The sequence below is a fragment of the Haliotis asinina genome, chromosome 1, assembly GCF_037392515.1.
Source record: "Haliotis asinina isolate JCU_RB_2024 chromosome 1, JCU_Hal_asi_v2, whole genome shotgun sequence".
In the NCBI taxonomy this organism is placed as follows: Eukaryota; Metazoa; Mollusca; class Gastropoda; order Lepetellida; family Haliotidae; genus Haliotis; species Haliotis asinina.
Window position 1 is genome coordinate 65649200 of NC_090280.1, and position 18434 is coordinate 65667633.

The following is an 18434-nucleotide window of genomic DNA, read 5'->3' on the forward strand; positions in this document are numbered from 1 at the left end:
GTACCGCCCTGGTTCAGGATATAGGTCATCGCCATTTGATTGTCCATCTCTAGACGAATCACGTGGCCCCGAGAGCCAGAGATGACGGAGACCTATGACTGCCGATATCATCTGGCAAGGACCTAATGGAATCTTGAGCCAGATGAGACTAAACCTCCGTCAGCTGCTGCGCAAGGGTTGAGGAGAAGGGAGAAGCTAAGGAGGTTCCAGTGGTGCCCCCCAGGGGAATAGATGTATAAATACAGTCGACTATTACTGGGGGGTTGCACAGCCCTGACTCGCCCACAAGGTACCGCCAGTCTAATTCAGGTAGACTGCATCTAGACCTGGTGACAGAGAAGAGAGGATTGATGCCCTCGGCCATGATAGCAGGAACAATTCACAACCAAGTATTCGCCACTTTGGATGGAGCAAAATATTCACACATGAGAATTCATACATTTCAAACAGAAAAATAGTATGCAGGGGCAGTATTTAGCTGGGAAGAAGTGCTATTAACACTACATCAAATGAAAATAGAAAGCTATATGTGTGCAAAACAGAGTAAATTGTAAGAGATACACAAGTAACCAACAACATTACTCTACATAGCTTAGGAAAACCTCGCTGAAACATAGGAAGCAAGGAAACATTGAAGCAAGTATAAAAATAATTCTGAAATATAAACCCCTAATCCCTCTCACCTGTGCTCACAGAGCCAGATGAAAGGACCATGAGACTGTACCAACCACCATCTTGCCAACCACATGGCTGGTAACAGCAGACACCACGCAAAGTTACAACATATCATGAATGAAAAGAGTGATATAAAGATACCAAATAACGCCCAAGCAATAAAAAGGACCTATATATACAGAATTCGACACGTTTTCACTTATTTTCTATCTTCCAAACAAAGTGTAAGCAAAGACATGTGTCTCTGAATAGACATGCCACCATTCCGGAAAACAACAGTATGAAAAGTGAGGTACGAGGTACCTGCTCTTGGCTGTGAGGGGGGCAAGTGGGAGGCTTTGTAGGGGTGGTCTCACAAGACAAAAACCAATTATCTGTTTTCTGAAATATTCATTGGAATATTGTTACAACTATCATAGGCATTTTAAAATTGACATTTTAATGCTATATGTATGCCAAGGAGGACTTCTTCTGAAAAAGAACACGTTGATTTATAAACAAATCCAAAGCCACATTCCCCCTCTCAAGAATAACAATTAGGCAGCCATTAAGACCTTATGGGAAATACAATACTGTGGAATGAGCAGGAGAAATCTACCACAATACATATATTCATTGTGTTTCAAACTGTTTTCATGGCTAACCTGTTTCTCCGCCTCCTCCGCTGAATCCTTCAGAGCTTCCTCCAACTCTGTCTGGTATTTGGTGAGATTAGTGAGCGCCTGCTTCTCACTGTTTAATTGACGATCCAGACGGGCAGCCTCAGTCTTGGCAACTTTCAGCTCCTCCTGCACTGTCTGCAGCTGCGTCTCATAGTTGGTGCACATATCACATGGTCGACCCAGTTTCTCCCGGGCCGATTTCACCTGCAGAACAAGCAAACATGCAGCCACTATACTACGAAATCAGCATTGCATCAGGTTTCTGAAATATTTTGAGGTATCACTGTTACCATGAATGAATAATTTGGAAATGATAACCATAAACTGAATATTAATGAGGATTCACCACCTGTGAAGACGGGAGTTTCATTCGTTTTTGCTTTTTTCTTGGGAGGCATTTAACCTTGAAGAAATCAATTCACACTTGATGCCGAAGTTTTACCTCATCCTGTATTAGTTTCCACTCTTTTTCACTGACAAGCCGCTTGCCTTCCAGTGACAACCCTTCCGTCTTCATCTTCGCACTGGCTAACAGGATCCTCCTTGCTTCAGAGTCAGGGGTAGGATCTGTGAAGGAGTGAGTGAATGAGTTCAGTTTTACACGACTTTTAGCACTATTCAAGCAATATCATAGAAGAGGACAGCAGAAATGAGCTTCATACACTGTACCCATGTGGGAAATCAAATTAGTGTCTTTGGCGTCATGACTGAATGCTTTAGCCAAAAGACTACCCTACTGTCCCTCAGTGATATGAAGAACAAATAAAAAGGCTATTCCATGTCCCTAAGACAGTTGGAATAATGTCTATCAGTGCAACAAGACTTCTCATATGGTCAGTAAGCAACATTCTACCTTCATAAAGACAGCCTGTAAATAATCATGTGACTGATAACATGAGCAACAATCCATGCCTGCAAGGTACAACAACATGCAATCAAGCAAGTCACTAAATCAGTTTCAATATGTCACCTCATATGATCAATTGCTGGTGAAGCAATATAATCAAAATAATCCAAGTGTGGACTACACATCTGTACAGCAGCTTACAGTGTAACAGAATCCTATCCAGACAGAGTGACCATACTTTCATGTTAGTAGATTTGACTAGGATTTTGTATCAGTATTTCCAGCTACATGTTGGCAATCTGTAACTGATCGAGGATAATGACCAGATAATCCAGTGAGTGACATCATGAGCATCAATCTTTGAGACTAGGATATAATGACATGCTTCAACCAAGCTAGCCTGCCAGCTTAACTGTCTAATTTCTCCATCACTGAAGTTACTGAAAGGTTCTTGAAGACCAATTCTAACCTAGGTCTTCATGAGTCTATCTTAGATGACTCTTCTACTATGGTAAACCACATGTCATAGTACTGTTATAATGAGATATCATGAAAACACATAATTCCTTTACCAGTAATTGATTTCATCTGAGCTTCTGTAAGTGAGGGTAGATTCAAGACTTTATCAGGACTAATTCTGACTGTCATGCCATCCACCTCACTGAGACCGTCATGGACACCGCTGTCAAGGAACTTATCATCAAAGTTGATGTCTGGACTAGACAGTGATTTGCGGATTTCATCGTCTGCCGACACATCAAATGGAATGAGTTCTTCTGATGTGTTTGAAATTAGAGATGCATTTGACCGGCTTTGAGATTTGTTTAGCACATTGGGGCGTTTCTTTAGTTTCTGAAACAGCAAGAGAGCAAGTGTCAGTGAACTCTTCCAGCAGCATATCACAATACAGTTTCAGACATTCATCCATCTGGATAAGACACCTGGGCTATCAGTGAAACAGCCACCAACAGACAGTAGGTGACGAAACACTCTGTAAAAAAGTAAATCAAGACGCAGAATATATTCAAAGAAACTTACAGTGAACTCAACAGCACCATTCAGATAGAACAAAGAGGTCAAAGAAAAATGTTACTTAGTCAATCTGGTTATCAGCTTTCAAATCTACTATTATCTTTTCATGGAATATTAAAGATGAATCTACATTTGATCACAAACCTGACCAGCTCATTAAAGATATACAGGGTATGAAGATCATAAACAGGTAATATAGGCATCAGACTCTCAGTGAATATACCTCTTTGGTCTCATCCTCGTTTGAAGCAGCAGTGGCAGCGGCTTGTTCTGCAAACAGACATGTTGTCAATAGCACAAAGTACAACAAACAACTGTCCCTGGGGTTCAAAAGTATTTTGAAAAGTCACTTGCCCTGTGGCAAGTGACTTCAAGAAATTAACTTGTCCTGACTAATTTTCTACTTGCCCTGATTTTATGACACAATGAGTGATGTTGATGTTTACTGGACTTTATCGAAGAGTGATAATTTCACTCTCTGGTATCTCTACTTTATTATTAGTGCTAACTTTAATAGCTTCATTATGAGCAAATATGAACTGACATCCAAGATTATTTGTAGTTTGAAACCATAAGTGCAAATTATCTACTAGTCCACGGACAAGTAAGATACCATTATTTGATTGCCCGAAATGAAAACTGACTTGTCCTGGGTGTAGGGCGATGGGATTTTTGAGCCCCTGTGTCCATGTTTATCCATCAAATACACAGTCAATTTACCCCTGGTCTTACAATGAGTTTGCTCAAACACCCTTGCACACACACTTCCAAACAGACCCTACACTGGTGTCTCCTCGCCAACTTCTCACACAGACCCTACACAGGAGTCTTCTCACTAAACCTCATCATCTCACTCAGACTCACCCATTCTCTTAGACTTACCCATACTTGGCACATACTCATCTATCCACACAGATTCACCCATTTCTCAAACACTCATCCATCCTTGACGCAAAGATTCACCTGTGCTCTCTGACTTACCCATCCCTGACACACAGACTCATCTGTCCTCTCAGACTTACCCATCCTTGGCACACAGACTCACCCATTTTTGACACACGCTCACCCATCCTTGACACACACGACTCACCCATCCTTGACACACTGTGCTTCCTTCTCTCAGCCTGCTCCTTTTCCTGCTTCTCCCTGGCTTCCTCCAAATCCTTCACTTTCTTCTCTTGTGCATCCCTCTCCAAATCCTTCTGTTGGAGTTCTGGAAGTTTTGTTTATATTCAGTACAATAAACTTTTCTTTCTAAAATAATAACATTTACAATAGCAGGTTTGAAGGAAGATTTCTTCTCCCCTCACTAATTCTTGCTGAAGATGGCATTATTACACAGTGAAACAAAATCAAGCTCAGAATACACTGACTGTATTGAATGTTCACGGAGAGAAGTATGACAACATGAAACTGTTATATGAAGCTTTTTAGGTAAGGTCGTTCAACAAGCACCTGCTATCTGCCTCTGCTGTTCGGAGGTGAGGACAGTCTCCATGCGTCGCATGTCCATCATCATGAGTCGTTGCGACTCCAGGAACTGGTCGTTGGCCATTTGCCACGTCTGTTTCAGTGCCTCATGGTTTTGTTTCTCATCCTCCAATAGAGAACATACTGCAAAAAGAGAAAGGCAGCTATCCACCAAAACTGCTGTGCAATACATAAGATGTGAAAATACCCTGGTAGTTCCTTCCACCTTACCCAAATGCAGCTTCAACCAGCTCTCATTAGGCATGTCAGACAGTTTATAAACAAGTACTGTCACTAAGGTGACACAATCACCTGCCATAACTTGCTGAAATCATCAAAGTGTCTCTGTGACCTTAAACATCAAGTGAAGGTCATCAAAATCTACTGGGCCCTGCACCTTCCCCAGATAAAGCTTGACGTCGAATGAAGAGAAAATCCAGAGAATGGTTCTTGAGGTATCTCTATGACAAGCTTAACGTGCAGCTTATTATGCTGAAATCTTCAGTGTTGCCATGACCTTGAAAATTATGTGAAGGTCACCAAAATCAACTGGTCCTTGCACCTTCCCTGGAATAAGCCTGACTGAGACCTGTCTTTGACTATAATGAACCTACTTCCCAAATATGAAAAGAATCTAGTGAATGGTTCTTAAGATATTCCAATTCGTACAGATGTATGTATGGACGTACAGACGGACAGGCTAGCACTATATCCCCCGCTTCGCAGTAAATGTGCGGCGAGGATAATTTCATTAGTTATACCATTAGAAGTGCTGCATGTTGACCATAACTTACAAGACACAGCAAATAAACAGATATATACTCAGAGTCTGAGTCAGTGTGTGTGTTCTCACACTGCTTTAAGCAATATTCCAGCAATATCATGGGAGACACCAGAAATGGGCTTCACACTTTAAAAAAGTGTGAGCATTTGACGTAACGATTGTTCACTTTAACCACAAAGCTACCCTTCGGTGCCTGCTCTGACTGAATACTATACTGTTGGCTCAGCATCAGTTCCAGCCCTCACCTTCATTCATTTCCTTCTGCAGCCTGTCCATGTCATCACAGAGGACATTCTTCTGTGTGGTGAGGACTGCTACATACATTTCCAGGTCTGTCCTTGCAGCCTTTTCTCCTTTCAAGTATTTCATCAGCTTTGAAATCTACAACATACCCACTGTGTGAAATTCTCCAAAACAAAAAAAATATCCCATCAATGCCGAGTTTTACACTGACAGGAATCTGGTGAATCAGCCTTAGTGACTGGTTTAAATAGGTGTATATATCCCATACGTGTGACCAATTAATCCTAGATGTGAGTGAGTGAGACTTGAGTTTAATGTTGCTTTTAGCAATATCATATCAATGTTGTGGTAAGGGATGCCAGAAATGGCTTCACACACTGTATTTGTGGGGAATCAAACCCTGGTCTTTGCCATGATGAGCGAACTCTAATCACTAGGCTATCCCACCACCCCTATCCTCCATGTGATGAATATATATACATATCAATGTTGCAGTTGTGTGGCTGCAATGCATCATAATGCAAAAAAGCCTCATTACAGATGTGTGTCAACCTTCCATTATAGCAACCAGATACTCAAACATTTGCTCTCTGCCACAGCACTACTGCCACAGCATTATGTATGCAGTAATACTGAACACTTTCATAAAAGACATCAACAACTGTAGTATGTTCAGTTGAACAAGCTCTTGACATATATCTATACATACTTTTTCATCAGGGTCTTTTACATCATCCAGATCTGGAAGGGATGGAGATTTCTTTGCCTCATCGCCTAACAAGCACTCCTTCATGGATAACTGTATAGCATAGCAAACACAGCAGAATAGAACTGGATATTTAAACAAGAGGAAGGCAACACATTGTCTGTCACTGTCTGTCAATAATAACAATTGCCCTATGTACAATGATACATCACAGACATCACATCTGACACATGTCCAGCTTCAACATGACATAGAGTACAAACTCCTGTACATTATATACCACACACAACAAAGTTGCACATATTTCATTTTTATGTCCATTAATATGTAATTTTCTGAATAAAAGTGATATTTTATACTTATCCCGATTCATTCTTATTTGATTGTCTCCCCTGTCTATCTGAAGTTTCAGTAGAACACTTGAAATCTCTTGAAGTTCCCTTCTTCAAACAAGGACGTAAAATCATACTCATCAACGAGTACTCTCCCTTTCCTCAATATTTTGGCACCAATGCTGGCCACATGACTGTCCATATTTGTCACTCACTCCATAATTTTTGTAGCCCAGACCCAAGGATTTGCAGGGAAATCCAAGTGACATGGAGGGCCTCATGAGTCAGGATAAGCATAAAATATCAATTTTATTCAGAAAATTACATATTTTTCCTTATCCTGACTCATGCTTATTTGCTTATAGTATCCGACGGGAAGGGTGATGGGTAATGCCACTTCTTGGATACTTCCTGCAAAACGTCCTGAATATCCGAACCCCCCACCCCACAGCATTGTAATTCTCGTTTCTTTTCCCGAAAATCCAACCGGTATGTCGGGGGGAACTACACTGTCTATTTACCTCTGACATCCATGTGTGGTCATACAGCTAACATCTTGCTAGTACTATATATATTTATCCACATATATATGTATCATAACATATTGCTAGATGTGTTCATCTGCTAAGTTACAACACATGCATCACATATCTAAATATGGATGGACATAAATGGTGTGGATCGGCCACTGAAAACCAGTATCTAAAACTCAAGTTTTCACAAAAATGTAAACAAAGCATGAACCATGATTACGAATTGCAAACAGGTACAAAATACGTAAATTATGCCAAAACGTTTTTACACCATACAAATAGATATACAGATCAAAAACCATATACAGCAAAAACTGGATAAAAGTCCAAAATAAACAAGAGAAAAGTGCTGTATAGAGACCCCAAGTCGCCCACACAACCTTCATGTTTGGCGAAGGAGTGAGTAACAAATATGGTCATGTGACCAATACTGGCGCCAAAATATGGAGGAAAGGGAGGGTACTTGTGGGTGAGTATAATTTTACATCCTCTTTTGAAGATTTGAGCCTGAACATTGTGGCCATGATGGCCAACATACCTTCTCTTCTGCCACCTTCAGTTTTTCCTTAAGCATAGAAATCTCCTCCTCCAGGGGCATCACCACTGACTTGAGCATCTCTGCATCCTCCTGAGCCTGCAGAACATCAACAGAGTGATGAGATACACTGCCTCATCAACACCCACCAATAACTGGCTTCACACATTGTACTCAAGATGAGAACCTCATATGGGTCCATAAATATAACAATTCCAAACTAAAGTGTTAGCTACAAGGTCAGCCAACCACTACTAGAAACAAGAATTTGAAAACACTTTAGTGAACCATATTTCTTAAATAACTACATGGGCAACTTGTCAAACTTAACTGATAGAAATTGTCTTAACAGTAACAAACCACGTACTTTCACACTGTTGATGATCCTATCCACTTAAATAATGATCCGTGAAGATGTGAGCTGGAATTGATCTTCAGTAACCCATGCATCACATAAGAAGCAACTATCGGGGTCAGGTGGTCAGACTCAAAAACTTGCTGGACACATCATCAAATTCCAGTTGTATAGACAGATGCTCATGATGCAGATCACAGGATTGTCTAGTCCAGATTTGATCATATACAGACTACCACCATATATCTGGAATACTGCAGTGCTAAACAACAATCACACACTATAATGTGTTTGCCTATGTACACCCACCTTCCTCATGCTGTCCTCCAAGTTCTCCTGTTCGGGAGTTAGGTTGGGACCAATCCCTCCAACTCTCTTCAAGGACTTGGCAACATTGGCAAGGAAACCTTCCCTGAAATGAACATCCTCTGTATAGGCTATATATCATTGTGTAGTATCCTTGGTAATGAGTGAGTGAAGGGTTAAAAAGTTACAAAGATTCAGCAGCTAAACTCTGAGATTCACCACAATTCTTACACTTACAGACACTGTGATGACACAAACCATGAAATTGTTGACAATATAATAAAGCTTGTAGTGCTAACAACCTGGGACTAGATTTTCAAAGCTCTCTTAGCACTGTCTCTAATACAGTCATAAGTCAATGTTAACGTATGACACTTACGATTATCGTAGCACTAAGAGAGTTTAAAAAATCTAGGCCCTGGTTGTAATTACCCCCGATCACCCAAGCTGCCTGTGAGGAGTTAGAAGGTCAGTAGCCACATAACTTATCCCACCATGTACCCAGTAGGTGATGTACAGATGAATCATTGTGACCTTCCTATACACCCTTGATATCTGTGAGTGGTGGTGTTTAGAGCTGCATTGTTCTACAAGTATGCAAATTGTTATGTAAACCTTTGGCTGTATGAGCAGTGTACAACAGGTATACTTAGTGCCTTGTTTGCCACAGAAGACACAAGAAGCTTAATTGGACTGAAATGTATTGCATCTCCACATGGCATCCATATTTTGATATGATCTGGATCTGGCTGCTGACATGACAACTACCTTAGATGCAACAGAGATCTCATTATCAAAGAGCACCTGAAGGTCTGCATCAAACATTATGGCATGTACAGGCTTTCATAGCAAGCTTCATCTACTGACCTTTCCTGACTCAGTTTGCTTCTCAGTGATTGGATTTCTTCCTCGTATTTGATGGTGAGATTGGAAAGTTTGGTTCTCTCTGATTCATATTGAGCTGCTGTCGAGTGGGAAGCCTCATCTGCCGCTTCTAATTAACACAACAAAATCTGTAAAAGTGAAACTGTAAATCTAGGATCTAGGGTGACCAGGTGATCTATTTCTGTGAACAGCATGACCAGCGGATCTAATTAAGTCAACAAACATGACCTGCCGATCTATGTAAGTCAACAAACATGACCAGCTGATCCTATCAGTCAACAAACATGACCAGCTGATCCATGTCAGTCAACAAACATGACCAGCTGATCCATGTCAGTCAACAATATGACTAGCTGATCTACGTAAATCAACAAATATGACAAGCTGATCTATGTCAGTCAACAATATGAATATCTGATCTATTGACTAGCTGAACAACATAAGTCAACAAACATGACTAGCTGAACTATGTTGTAAGTCAACAAACATGACTAGTTGATCTAGTACTCTTTATCAATCACAATCTGCAGACTGATAATCAGAACTCAATAACAGATTGTGCTCATAAACCCTACCACACCATAGGGGGCAAAACACTAATCTAATGAAATAGGCACTGATTTATACCATGATGACATGTTTACGTCTTGATTTGACAAGCATAACAATCAAAACATACTTTCTAAAATTGCAGTTTTCACGAATATAGGGTAACGAGCCCATCACAATAAAAACTCAGACAAACATGTAGAGGTTTCCAATTCTTTGAAGAGAATCATCCTTGGGGTACATATATGCATTTTCTGCTGCTGGAAAATGTCACGTGACAGTTGTATCAATGTTTTAATAAAATATTGTACAATAAACAAAAGTCTTTTCTGTTCATTATATGGCCCCTCACCACAGAGTCACCCCTCTACCACACATGCGCAGACAACCAGGTAAGCATCCAAGCCTGTATCATCATTCCTTCTGCTGCAGAATGCAGTGAACAGAATTGCGGGGAGGTGGGTGGCCCTACCCCAAGGACTATTCTCTTCAAAGAATTGGAAACCTCTACAGGTTTGTCTAATTCTTTTTCATAAAGATCGACCTTGGGGTACATATATGCATAAACTCAGACTCCCAAAGACAGGAGGCTAGGGAGGAGCGAATTCTGGTTCAGCACGTAATGAGAGCCATATTAATTACGAAAATTATCTTACGCAAAAGTTCTCGTCTGTGTACTTCCATAAGAGGCATTATGGGAGAGGACCGATATGGAGCAATCGCACCGATACTGACCTCAGAGCTAAGCATGCTATAAATAGCACTGTCAAAAGTGCAAACATAAGCCCGTCCACACTGTGATTTCTATAGAAAGCATTATAAGGGGGCAAACCCCACTAAAGACTGACAACAAATCGATCTAGATCGCAGTCATGGGATATGTCAACAGTGGAGACAGTATATCAGCAGCGTCAACAGTCAATCAACCAAGACTCACTTGGTCAGGGTGGCAGGACACTGTCCACTGGAGAGAACAGTACGTCAACGCACCGTGCACGCACACGTGTGTATCACGCTGATAGTGCTTGATGAATGTGCTAGGCCTGCTCCAAATAGCACCAGAGCAAATCTCTTCAATAGGCAGTGCCGATGCTTTGGAAGCGGCTACTGCCCTGACTGAGTGATCCTTCAACCCCCCATGGGGAGACTTGCCTTTAGCCTGGTACGCAGTACATATGACTGAAACTAGCCAGCAAGATAGGGTCTGATTGCTAGTCCGCAACCCAGCCTTCCCACCACCTTAACAGCAGAACAGATGGGTACCCGTACAGATCCATTGTGTTTGTTTGATATAGACCTTGAGGACATCCAATGGGTGAGTCCTCGTGGCAGAGGTCCCTGATGTAGAAGGCTGAGTGAGAGTGGGAAGTTCGATAGGAGGTGTCACATGGAAAGCGTGATCGATCTTCGGACGGTAAGAATCCTGGAGGCGAATACTGATATGGTCAGCATGAAAGAGTCAGCGCCAGGTTTGCAGACATGGCATGTAAATCATCAACCCTTCTCCCAGACGTTACCGCCACCAGAAATACAGCCTTCCATGTTAACAGCTGAATGGAAATAGCCGACAGACGTGAGAAAGTAGGACCGGACAGCCAATCAAGCATGATTGACAAATCCCAAGGTGGGCTGGTTCGCCTGACAGCAGGTCAAACCCGATCCACGCCAGCTAAAAAGCGCTGTACAAGAGGGTCACAGAATCCACAGAAAAGGAATCCCGCCTCGAAAGCCAGAAAAACTGTCTGCAACTGCCACAGGAATTCTGTGTGCCTTGAGGCTAGACCTGACAGAGGCCAAGCCACCCACTGAATCCGTGGATTGGGGTGTGGCATGCTGTTCTGAGTTAGAATGTCCGGTGACAAAGGTAATAGAACAGCAGGCTGAACCAGAAACCTAAGAATTACCGGAAACCAGCTCTGTGATGGCCAAAGCAATGCCAGAAGCACAAGCAGTCAAGCTGGCTGGGTGGACAGCTGGGAGAGGACTCAGGGAATCAGGGGATGTGGCGGAAATGCCCACAGAACCTGTCCCGTCCAATCCTGCAGGAGGGCGTCGGACGCCAACACCCTCTAGTCCGGTATTCGAGAGCAGAACATGGGTATCTGTTTCGTCCCGCCGGACACAAACAGATACACCTGGAATAATCTGTACAACTGGGATCTGGTGAGAGAGCGGCTGCTTGCACGTTCTCCAGCCCTGGGAGATAAACCTGAATCACCTGACACCAGAGGAGGAAATTCCATGTCTCCCGAAGGAGCGCTTGTGACACTGTGCTGCCTTGCTTCAGGATGTAAGTCATGGCCATACGGTTGTCAAACTGAAGATGAACCACCTGGCCCCTGATACGATCCAGAAAACGCTCGAAAACCAACCGCACAGCTCTCAGTTCTAAGACATTGATGTGAAAACTGGCTTCAGTTTCGGACCAGCGTCCAGACATCTACAGACTGCCGAGAACGCCACCCACCACCACCAGCCCGTGAGGGATGCATCAATTCGAAATCTAAGAGCTAGCGTTGGGAGCTCCAAAGGGACCCCTTGGAGAGATTCCCGACATTGGTCCACCACTGAAGGTGAGGAGACAACCACCCGGGAACTGTGAGACACTTCCCCAGATCCTCTGAGTGAGCCCACAGACTTGCCAAAGCTTGCTGTATAGGGCGCATCCTCAACCGCGCCCGATTCGACAAATGGTCGCTGCCATGTGACAAAGCCAAGTTTGCACAGGGGCATGTGACAGTGAGAGGAAGGAAGACACCATCTCCCGTACTCTGCTGACCCGGTCGGGCGACAAAGACACAAGACCATGATGTGCTGTGAACCTCGCCCCGAGAAAAACCAAGTCCTGGGTAGGTATCAGGCCGGATTTCTTGAGGTTGATTATCCGCCCCGCGGAGCTAGAATCTCTATCACTGCATGAGTAGAGTCTAGACTCGCTGGCTGAAACAGCGCACTGAGCAACCAGTTGTCCAGGTAAGGGTGACAACGCCTTCCTTGCGACCTGGCTAGAGTTGCCGGCACTAACATGATTTTGGTGAACACCCTTGGTGCAGTGGAGATGCTGAAGGGGAGCAACGTGAAGTGGTAACACACCCCGTCGTAAGAGAACTGGAGGAACTGCTTGAACAACGGGTGTATCGGCACCTGAAGATACGCATCCTTCAGTTCGATCGACGAAAACCAATCGCCGGCTGAACAGCGATTACCAAGTGATGTGTCTCCATCTTCATGCCAAGAAATCTAGTAAAGCAGTGGGCAATGTAGGTGTTACATGTCAATGACTTTGAAAAAATGGCTTCTTTGCTTACTGAAATTTCATTTAGCCTGTAGCTTAAAAAGCCACAAGCAGTCTGTTGCTTGTGCTTTAAAAAGTTAAGATCTAAGTTCAGCAGAAAATCACATGACCTTGGTTCAAATGCATCAGAAAAAACATTAAATCAAATGAAAGTGTTGAAAATGCCCTATGTTCAATTCTCACCACTCATAATATGCTGGAGACTGTCGACTTCCTGCTGGTACTGGCGCCGGATCTCATTGATTTCCTCACAGCGGGAAGTCTCTGTGACTGCAGCTGCCGTCTTGACTCCCTCTAGCTCCGCCCTGACTCGACCCAGCTCCTCCTCCAACTGAGTGATCTTGTCCTGCCACTCTGCTCTTGTTTCTTTCTCCTTCTTCAGCTCATCTGGAGACGACCAATACGTCATGTGAAACTACATTACAACAAATCAGTGCCTCATTTGCTCATTTCTTCAGTTTACACACTTCTTGTAAAATCTTGATAGGAGAATAAGTACTTTTTACCATGTATATGAGAAACAGTATCATGAATTATTCCTACTTGGTACATATTATAGATACCTGATGCTGAAGGTCTGTGAAGCTCAGATTAATAGGAAGTTACTCCTGACGCATGTTATAAGTTCTTCACCAAACGTAATTACAACATGGGGAAACCCTTTAAGTGTGGTATGAACAATCAAAGATTTTGTCACTGTCCAGGCTTGACAAAGGGAAGGAACTCTTTGTGGGGTTAACCTGACTTCAATAACATATTTTAATGGAATTTAATCAATAATATACATTATGGCACTTGTATAACTCATTCACATATCTCAGTAGGAGATATATGAGGACAACATTTTGCTTTACATGACATCTGTCCTCAACTAGTAAACTAAATCTCGTAGCAACTAAAGCATTATGTAGCCACTGAACTTCCTGTTAATCTGAGTGATATGACTGGATTTCAGCTGGAAGCTACATTCGAAAAGGTCATACATTCAGTCCATGGTGCACACATAACTTAGGTTATTACCTGTATAACCATGCCAGTACAATATGTCACTTGGCAAGGAGAAAATCAAGCCCATTTAACCCTTGAAACAGAAAAACTGGGAATAGTTCCATTACTGTCACCACACACTATAAACATAGTCAAGTCAACAGAGGATTGACTATAAGTACCAGACTAATCGTCTCACAAATCTGACCAATGCTCATGACAGATTCTAAACATAGCCCTTAGAGTTAAGGATATGTTATGTGGGAACTAACCTGCATAGCAAATATAATTTTCACTTTCAGTCTTGATACCTGAGCAATGTTTTATTAAGTATATAGGTTTGGTTTTGGGTTTTGGAATCAAGGGACCCTAACTTTTACTATGTAAGGGATTGACATGACAGAATAAACATTTAATTTTCTGAATAAAACTGACATTTCATCTTTATCCTGACTCATGCTTATTTGGTTGTCTCCTTCCTCTATGCAAAGATAGGGGAATGCTTGAGAAATCCCTTGAAGTGCCCTTCTTTTGAAATGAACACACAATACACTTGCCCACCGGAAGCCTCCCTGTTTCCCCACAACACCAGTCACATGACCGGCCCTATTTGTCACTCTCTCCATAATTCCATAAGCCCAAAACGAGTAAATCTTCAAACAGTGTTTCTTTCCATGGGGTCAGAACAAACTATATTGATTCACTTTGATCAAAACTGACTCAGTGTTTCAAGTTGTGACAAGTCATTTTGACTCATGGTCACAAAGAGCAAAATGAATAGCTGTATGAACTGCCAGGACAATCTACAAAAGCTCTGTCCAAAAGTGTATTCATACAGCAAGGACAAGCTGCAAGAACTCTATCCACAAGATAGCATAGAAGGTGTCAGCACTATCTACAAGTACAACAGCACCATCCACAAGCATATGAACTGTCAGCACTAACTTCAAGAGCACTATCCATGAGGACATCAACTGTTAGCTGCAAGAGCACTGTGTATGAGAGCATGAAATGACAGCACTAGCTACAAGGGTTCTACCAAAAAGCACATGCAACACTACCTATAAGAACACTATAAACAAGAGCATAAACTGACCTTCTTTTTGCAAGAAAAGCTCTTTGAACTTCGCTCTCTTTATTCCAAACTCACTCTCTGCTTCAAGCTTCTCACGAGCCAGTGTTTGTTCCCTCTCCTCCAGGTCTGCCAGGCGTTGCTTCAAGGTGGCCAGCTCATCTACAATCACACATACAGAATGTCAGGAGCTGCCAGCTCATCTACAATCATTCACACTGAATGCATGATGCTGCTTCAAGGTTGCCTGCTAGTTCATCTTCAACCATTCACAGAGAATGTCAGAAGCTGTCTGTTTCAGGATAAATAATAAAAGATTTGGCTTGAGTTGAGTGTTCCACTCACACTTACAAGTGTTATTTTTCTCTAAAATGAGCCCTGTCAGCAATAATTTACAGCACTGACAGACGCTGAGGAAACTAACTAAATCAGGAACAAGCATATCATTTACCGTAAGCATGCTGAATGATGTGAGCCAACTGTTATTCCTGTATCCATAATGTTCATAAAAATACTTTCCCACTGAAATTGGATGGATGGGTATCTCCCTCCCTCTCACTTGCATGTCATAATAATGCACTGTGTATCGCATGACAACATGAAAATTAAATCGCTATGCATTTATCAGCTGGAATGAGTTGCCTTTCTGTATTCAGGAAAATAGACATGACTGTGTCGATCACAACAGCAGGGTTGCTGTTGCTGCAGGGTTGCTCAAATCATGATTTAAACTAAAACCTTTCTATACTGGTACATCATTATCAACTGCGTTTCCAGTTTAAGGAAGTGCGTTAGTGATCAATTGATCACGTAGGGAATCACTCCAACAGCATCGACATACACATATGGAAAATCAAATGTCGGTGTTTCAAGCATTTGTTTCACAAAATTATCCTTTTTCAACAACGAGCATGCTGATGGAAAATCATGCCAATTTTCATGAATTTATGTGAAATTGACAGGCACCTGTTCGGGTGCAAAACTGCATCGATTATGATGCACAGAAATTAGACATGAAACACTTTCGTTTGCAGACCTGTTGGCGAGAGATCTGCCGACTCCAATGGACCAAACTCGTCGTTATCTGTCATAGTTATCAGCTTTTATCAGTCAATGTTGTCTATTTTGTTTTATCTCCATCTTTCTGCAATCTAACGTCATTGTAGGATGAGCGACATCTACTTCCGTTTATCAAAGGGAGGTCATTCAAATTCGTCTGCTAAAAGAGGGCGTGTCACTTTGATGTCGAGCTGATCCTGTTTTTAACCACAAATGTATGTTCTTGAAAAGGCTAAAATCAGCAATCGTTTCCATTTTATTCAGGCAGCATGTACTATTTTTTTTTCATGAAAATCGAACTATGTTGGATTTGTTATAATTCAAATTTTAAAGACCCCCTCATGACCATGAGCAAACATCCCAGGTTTTCACCTTCTAACCTTCAGTATTTACCATCAGGGAAGTACAAATGAAACTTGCATATTCACTTAATCAAGTGGTTTTTTTCAAAAAAAAGAAAGAAAAGAAATAACTGTTCTTTCGTTTAATTGTAAAACTTTAATGAATTATGAATGAAGAAACATGTTTTTTTATTTTCCTGATGATGTGCTTGGTGTAGAATTACTCAGAAGGTAATAGAAGCATTTTGCACTAAATAGAAAATGGAAATTGAAAAGAAATATGCCAAAATGAAATAAAATAGAAGTTTATTTGTTATAACAGATTGAGAAAATGAATACTGATTTTTTTGTTATATGTTTGGAAGATCCTATGTATAAATTGTCCACACAATAGTTTTTGTGTAAACATTCTTGTAATCTGAACCAACTGACCTCAAATAATGGATAAAAGTAATCTGTAAATTAGGAAAGTTCATCCCAAAGCCCTCTTCCTTGGAGACATTTACGCACATTCAAAGTTGATATGAGTAACAGGTCATGTGAATAAAGTTTCAATTTCAATTTCATTTTAAAATTTTAAACCCTGAATCAAAAAATGAAAACTTTCCTGAAACTAAACTGGATAATAACATTCGAAAATTCATTTAGAATCATATGAAATCATCTCACTAATGCCACCTACTGGCCTCTGAAACAGACACACCAGATCACGACCAAAACCTTGTCTTACCCACCAGTAAGTTAACGTGTACATGCACAACAAGCACATACTCAAGTGACCTACTTCTGAGCTAAATGAAATAATAACAGGATCATACCTCCTGGTACTATTGGTTGCAATCAGTACAGGTCATAGATTTTAATCAGATATGCATAACATATTATAGTAGTACTCTTAGCTAAAATGAAAAAAAAGAAAATTTCATTTCATCACAATAGTTTATGTAACTACTTCAACATTTCACAGAGAAAATTGTTGATGACTGATGATTTTTTAGCCCTATATCTACTCATATTATAGTTCTCCAGTCTTAAAGCAAGTGCTTTCTTTTGTTTGTTAACAGCCTAACCTTAAACCTTAACCTTTGTGCAGTGCAAACTTCACTCAACATTTTGGAAGAATATTATTCATAAACAGAAATGTTTAACATCACATAAGACACTGTTTAATCATGTTCTGGAAGTTGGTGTGAGTAGTAACTTTCATAAATGAGTAACAATCTGTATCAAATCATCACTCAATGCAATGAATAATAAGTCAATGATAAGGTCCTATGTTTCCTTACTTCAAAAAACATAATAAAGTTTTTAAAATTAAAATTTGAAATTCCTTGCAATGATAAGAGTGGCCATGACAGCGACCTCTATAAAGTAATGTCATATTAGTCATCACTTGTAATCCATCTAACCACTACATGTCCTATAGGACAGGGCACCTTTATCTGCCTGAACTTGCTGCACACATTGCAAAGCAAGAAACATTCTGACAGACTATATGGCTCAACTGTTGCAGAGTACAGTGTCAAACGAATGAGGTTGACAGTATGTATCTGGGAAGGTTAGGTACCCATATTGTCCACTTTGATTCCTCCCAGCCCACCAGGAAGACAGTTAACTGTAGTGACTGTTGTCAGTCTCTTGATTTGCCTGTGCAAATGGTGCACAGACCCATCTAATTTTTAAGACATGTGTCATTCCTTCCTGTGTCTGTGTGCATGCATGGATGTGTGAGTGTGAACAAGTTCAAAATATAGTGTTCTTCTCTG

General features: G+C 41.2%; 1 protein-coding gene across 1 annotated transcript in view; it reads right to left on the reverse strand.

The window, feature by feature from the left end:
- The window catches only part of LOC137296076 (rab GTPase-binding effector protein 1-like), a 31585-nt gene extending 15132 nt beyond the window's left edge, over positions 1-16453 (reverse strand). The window contains exons 1-14 of the mRNA XM_067827741.1: positions 16305-16453; positions 15293-15430; positions 13393-13596; positions 9348-9474; positions 8484-8586; positions 7823-7918; positions 6423-6512; positions 5716-5851; positions 4672-4830; positions 4307-4429; positions 3440-3486; positions 2757-3036; positions 1780-1904; positions 1320-1541 (exon numbers count right to left, since the gene is read on the reverse strand). Of these exons, the coding sequence (XP_067683842.1) occupies positions 1320-1541; positions 1780-1904; positions 2757-3036; positions 3440-3486; positions 4307-4429; positions 4672-4830; positions 5716-5851; positions 6423-6512; positions 7823-7918; positions 8484-8586; positions 9348-9474; positions 13393-13596; positions 15293-15430; positions 16305-16359 (1905 nt within the window). The 5' untranslated portion in view covers positions 16360-16453. The remainder of the gene's footprint in view (positions 1-1319; positions 1542-1779; positions 1905-2756; positions 3037-3439; positions 3487-4306; positions 4430-4671; positions 4831-5715; positions 5852-6422; positions 6513-7822; positions 7919-8483; positions 8587-9347; positions 9475-13392; positions 13597-15292; positions 15431-16304) is intronic.
- Between the last annotated feature and the right edge of the window lie 1981 nt (positions 16454-18434).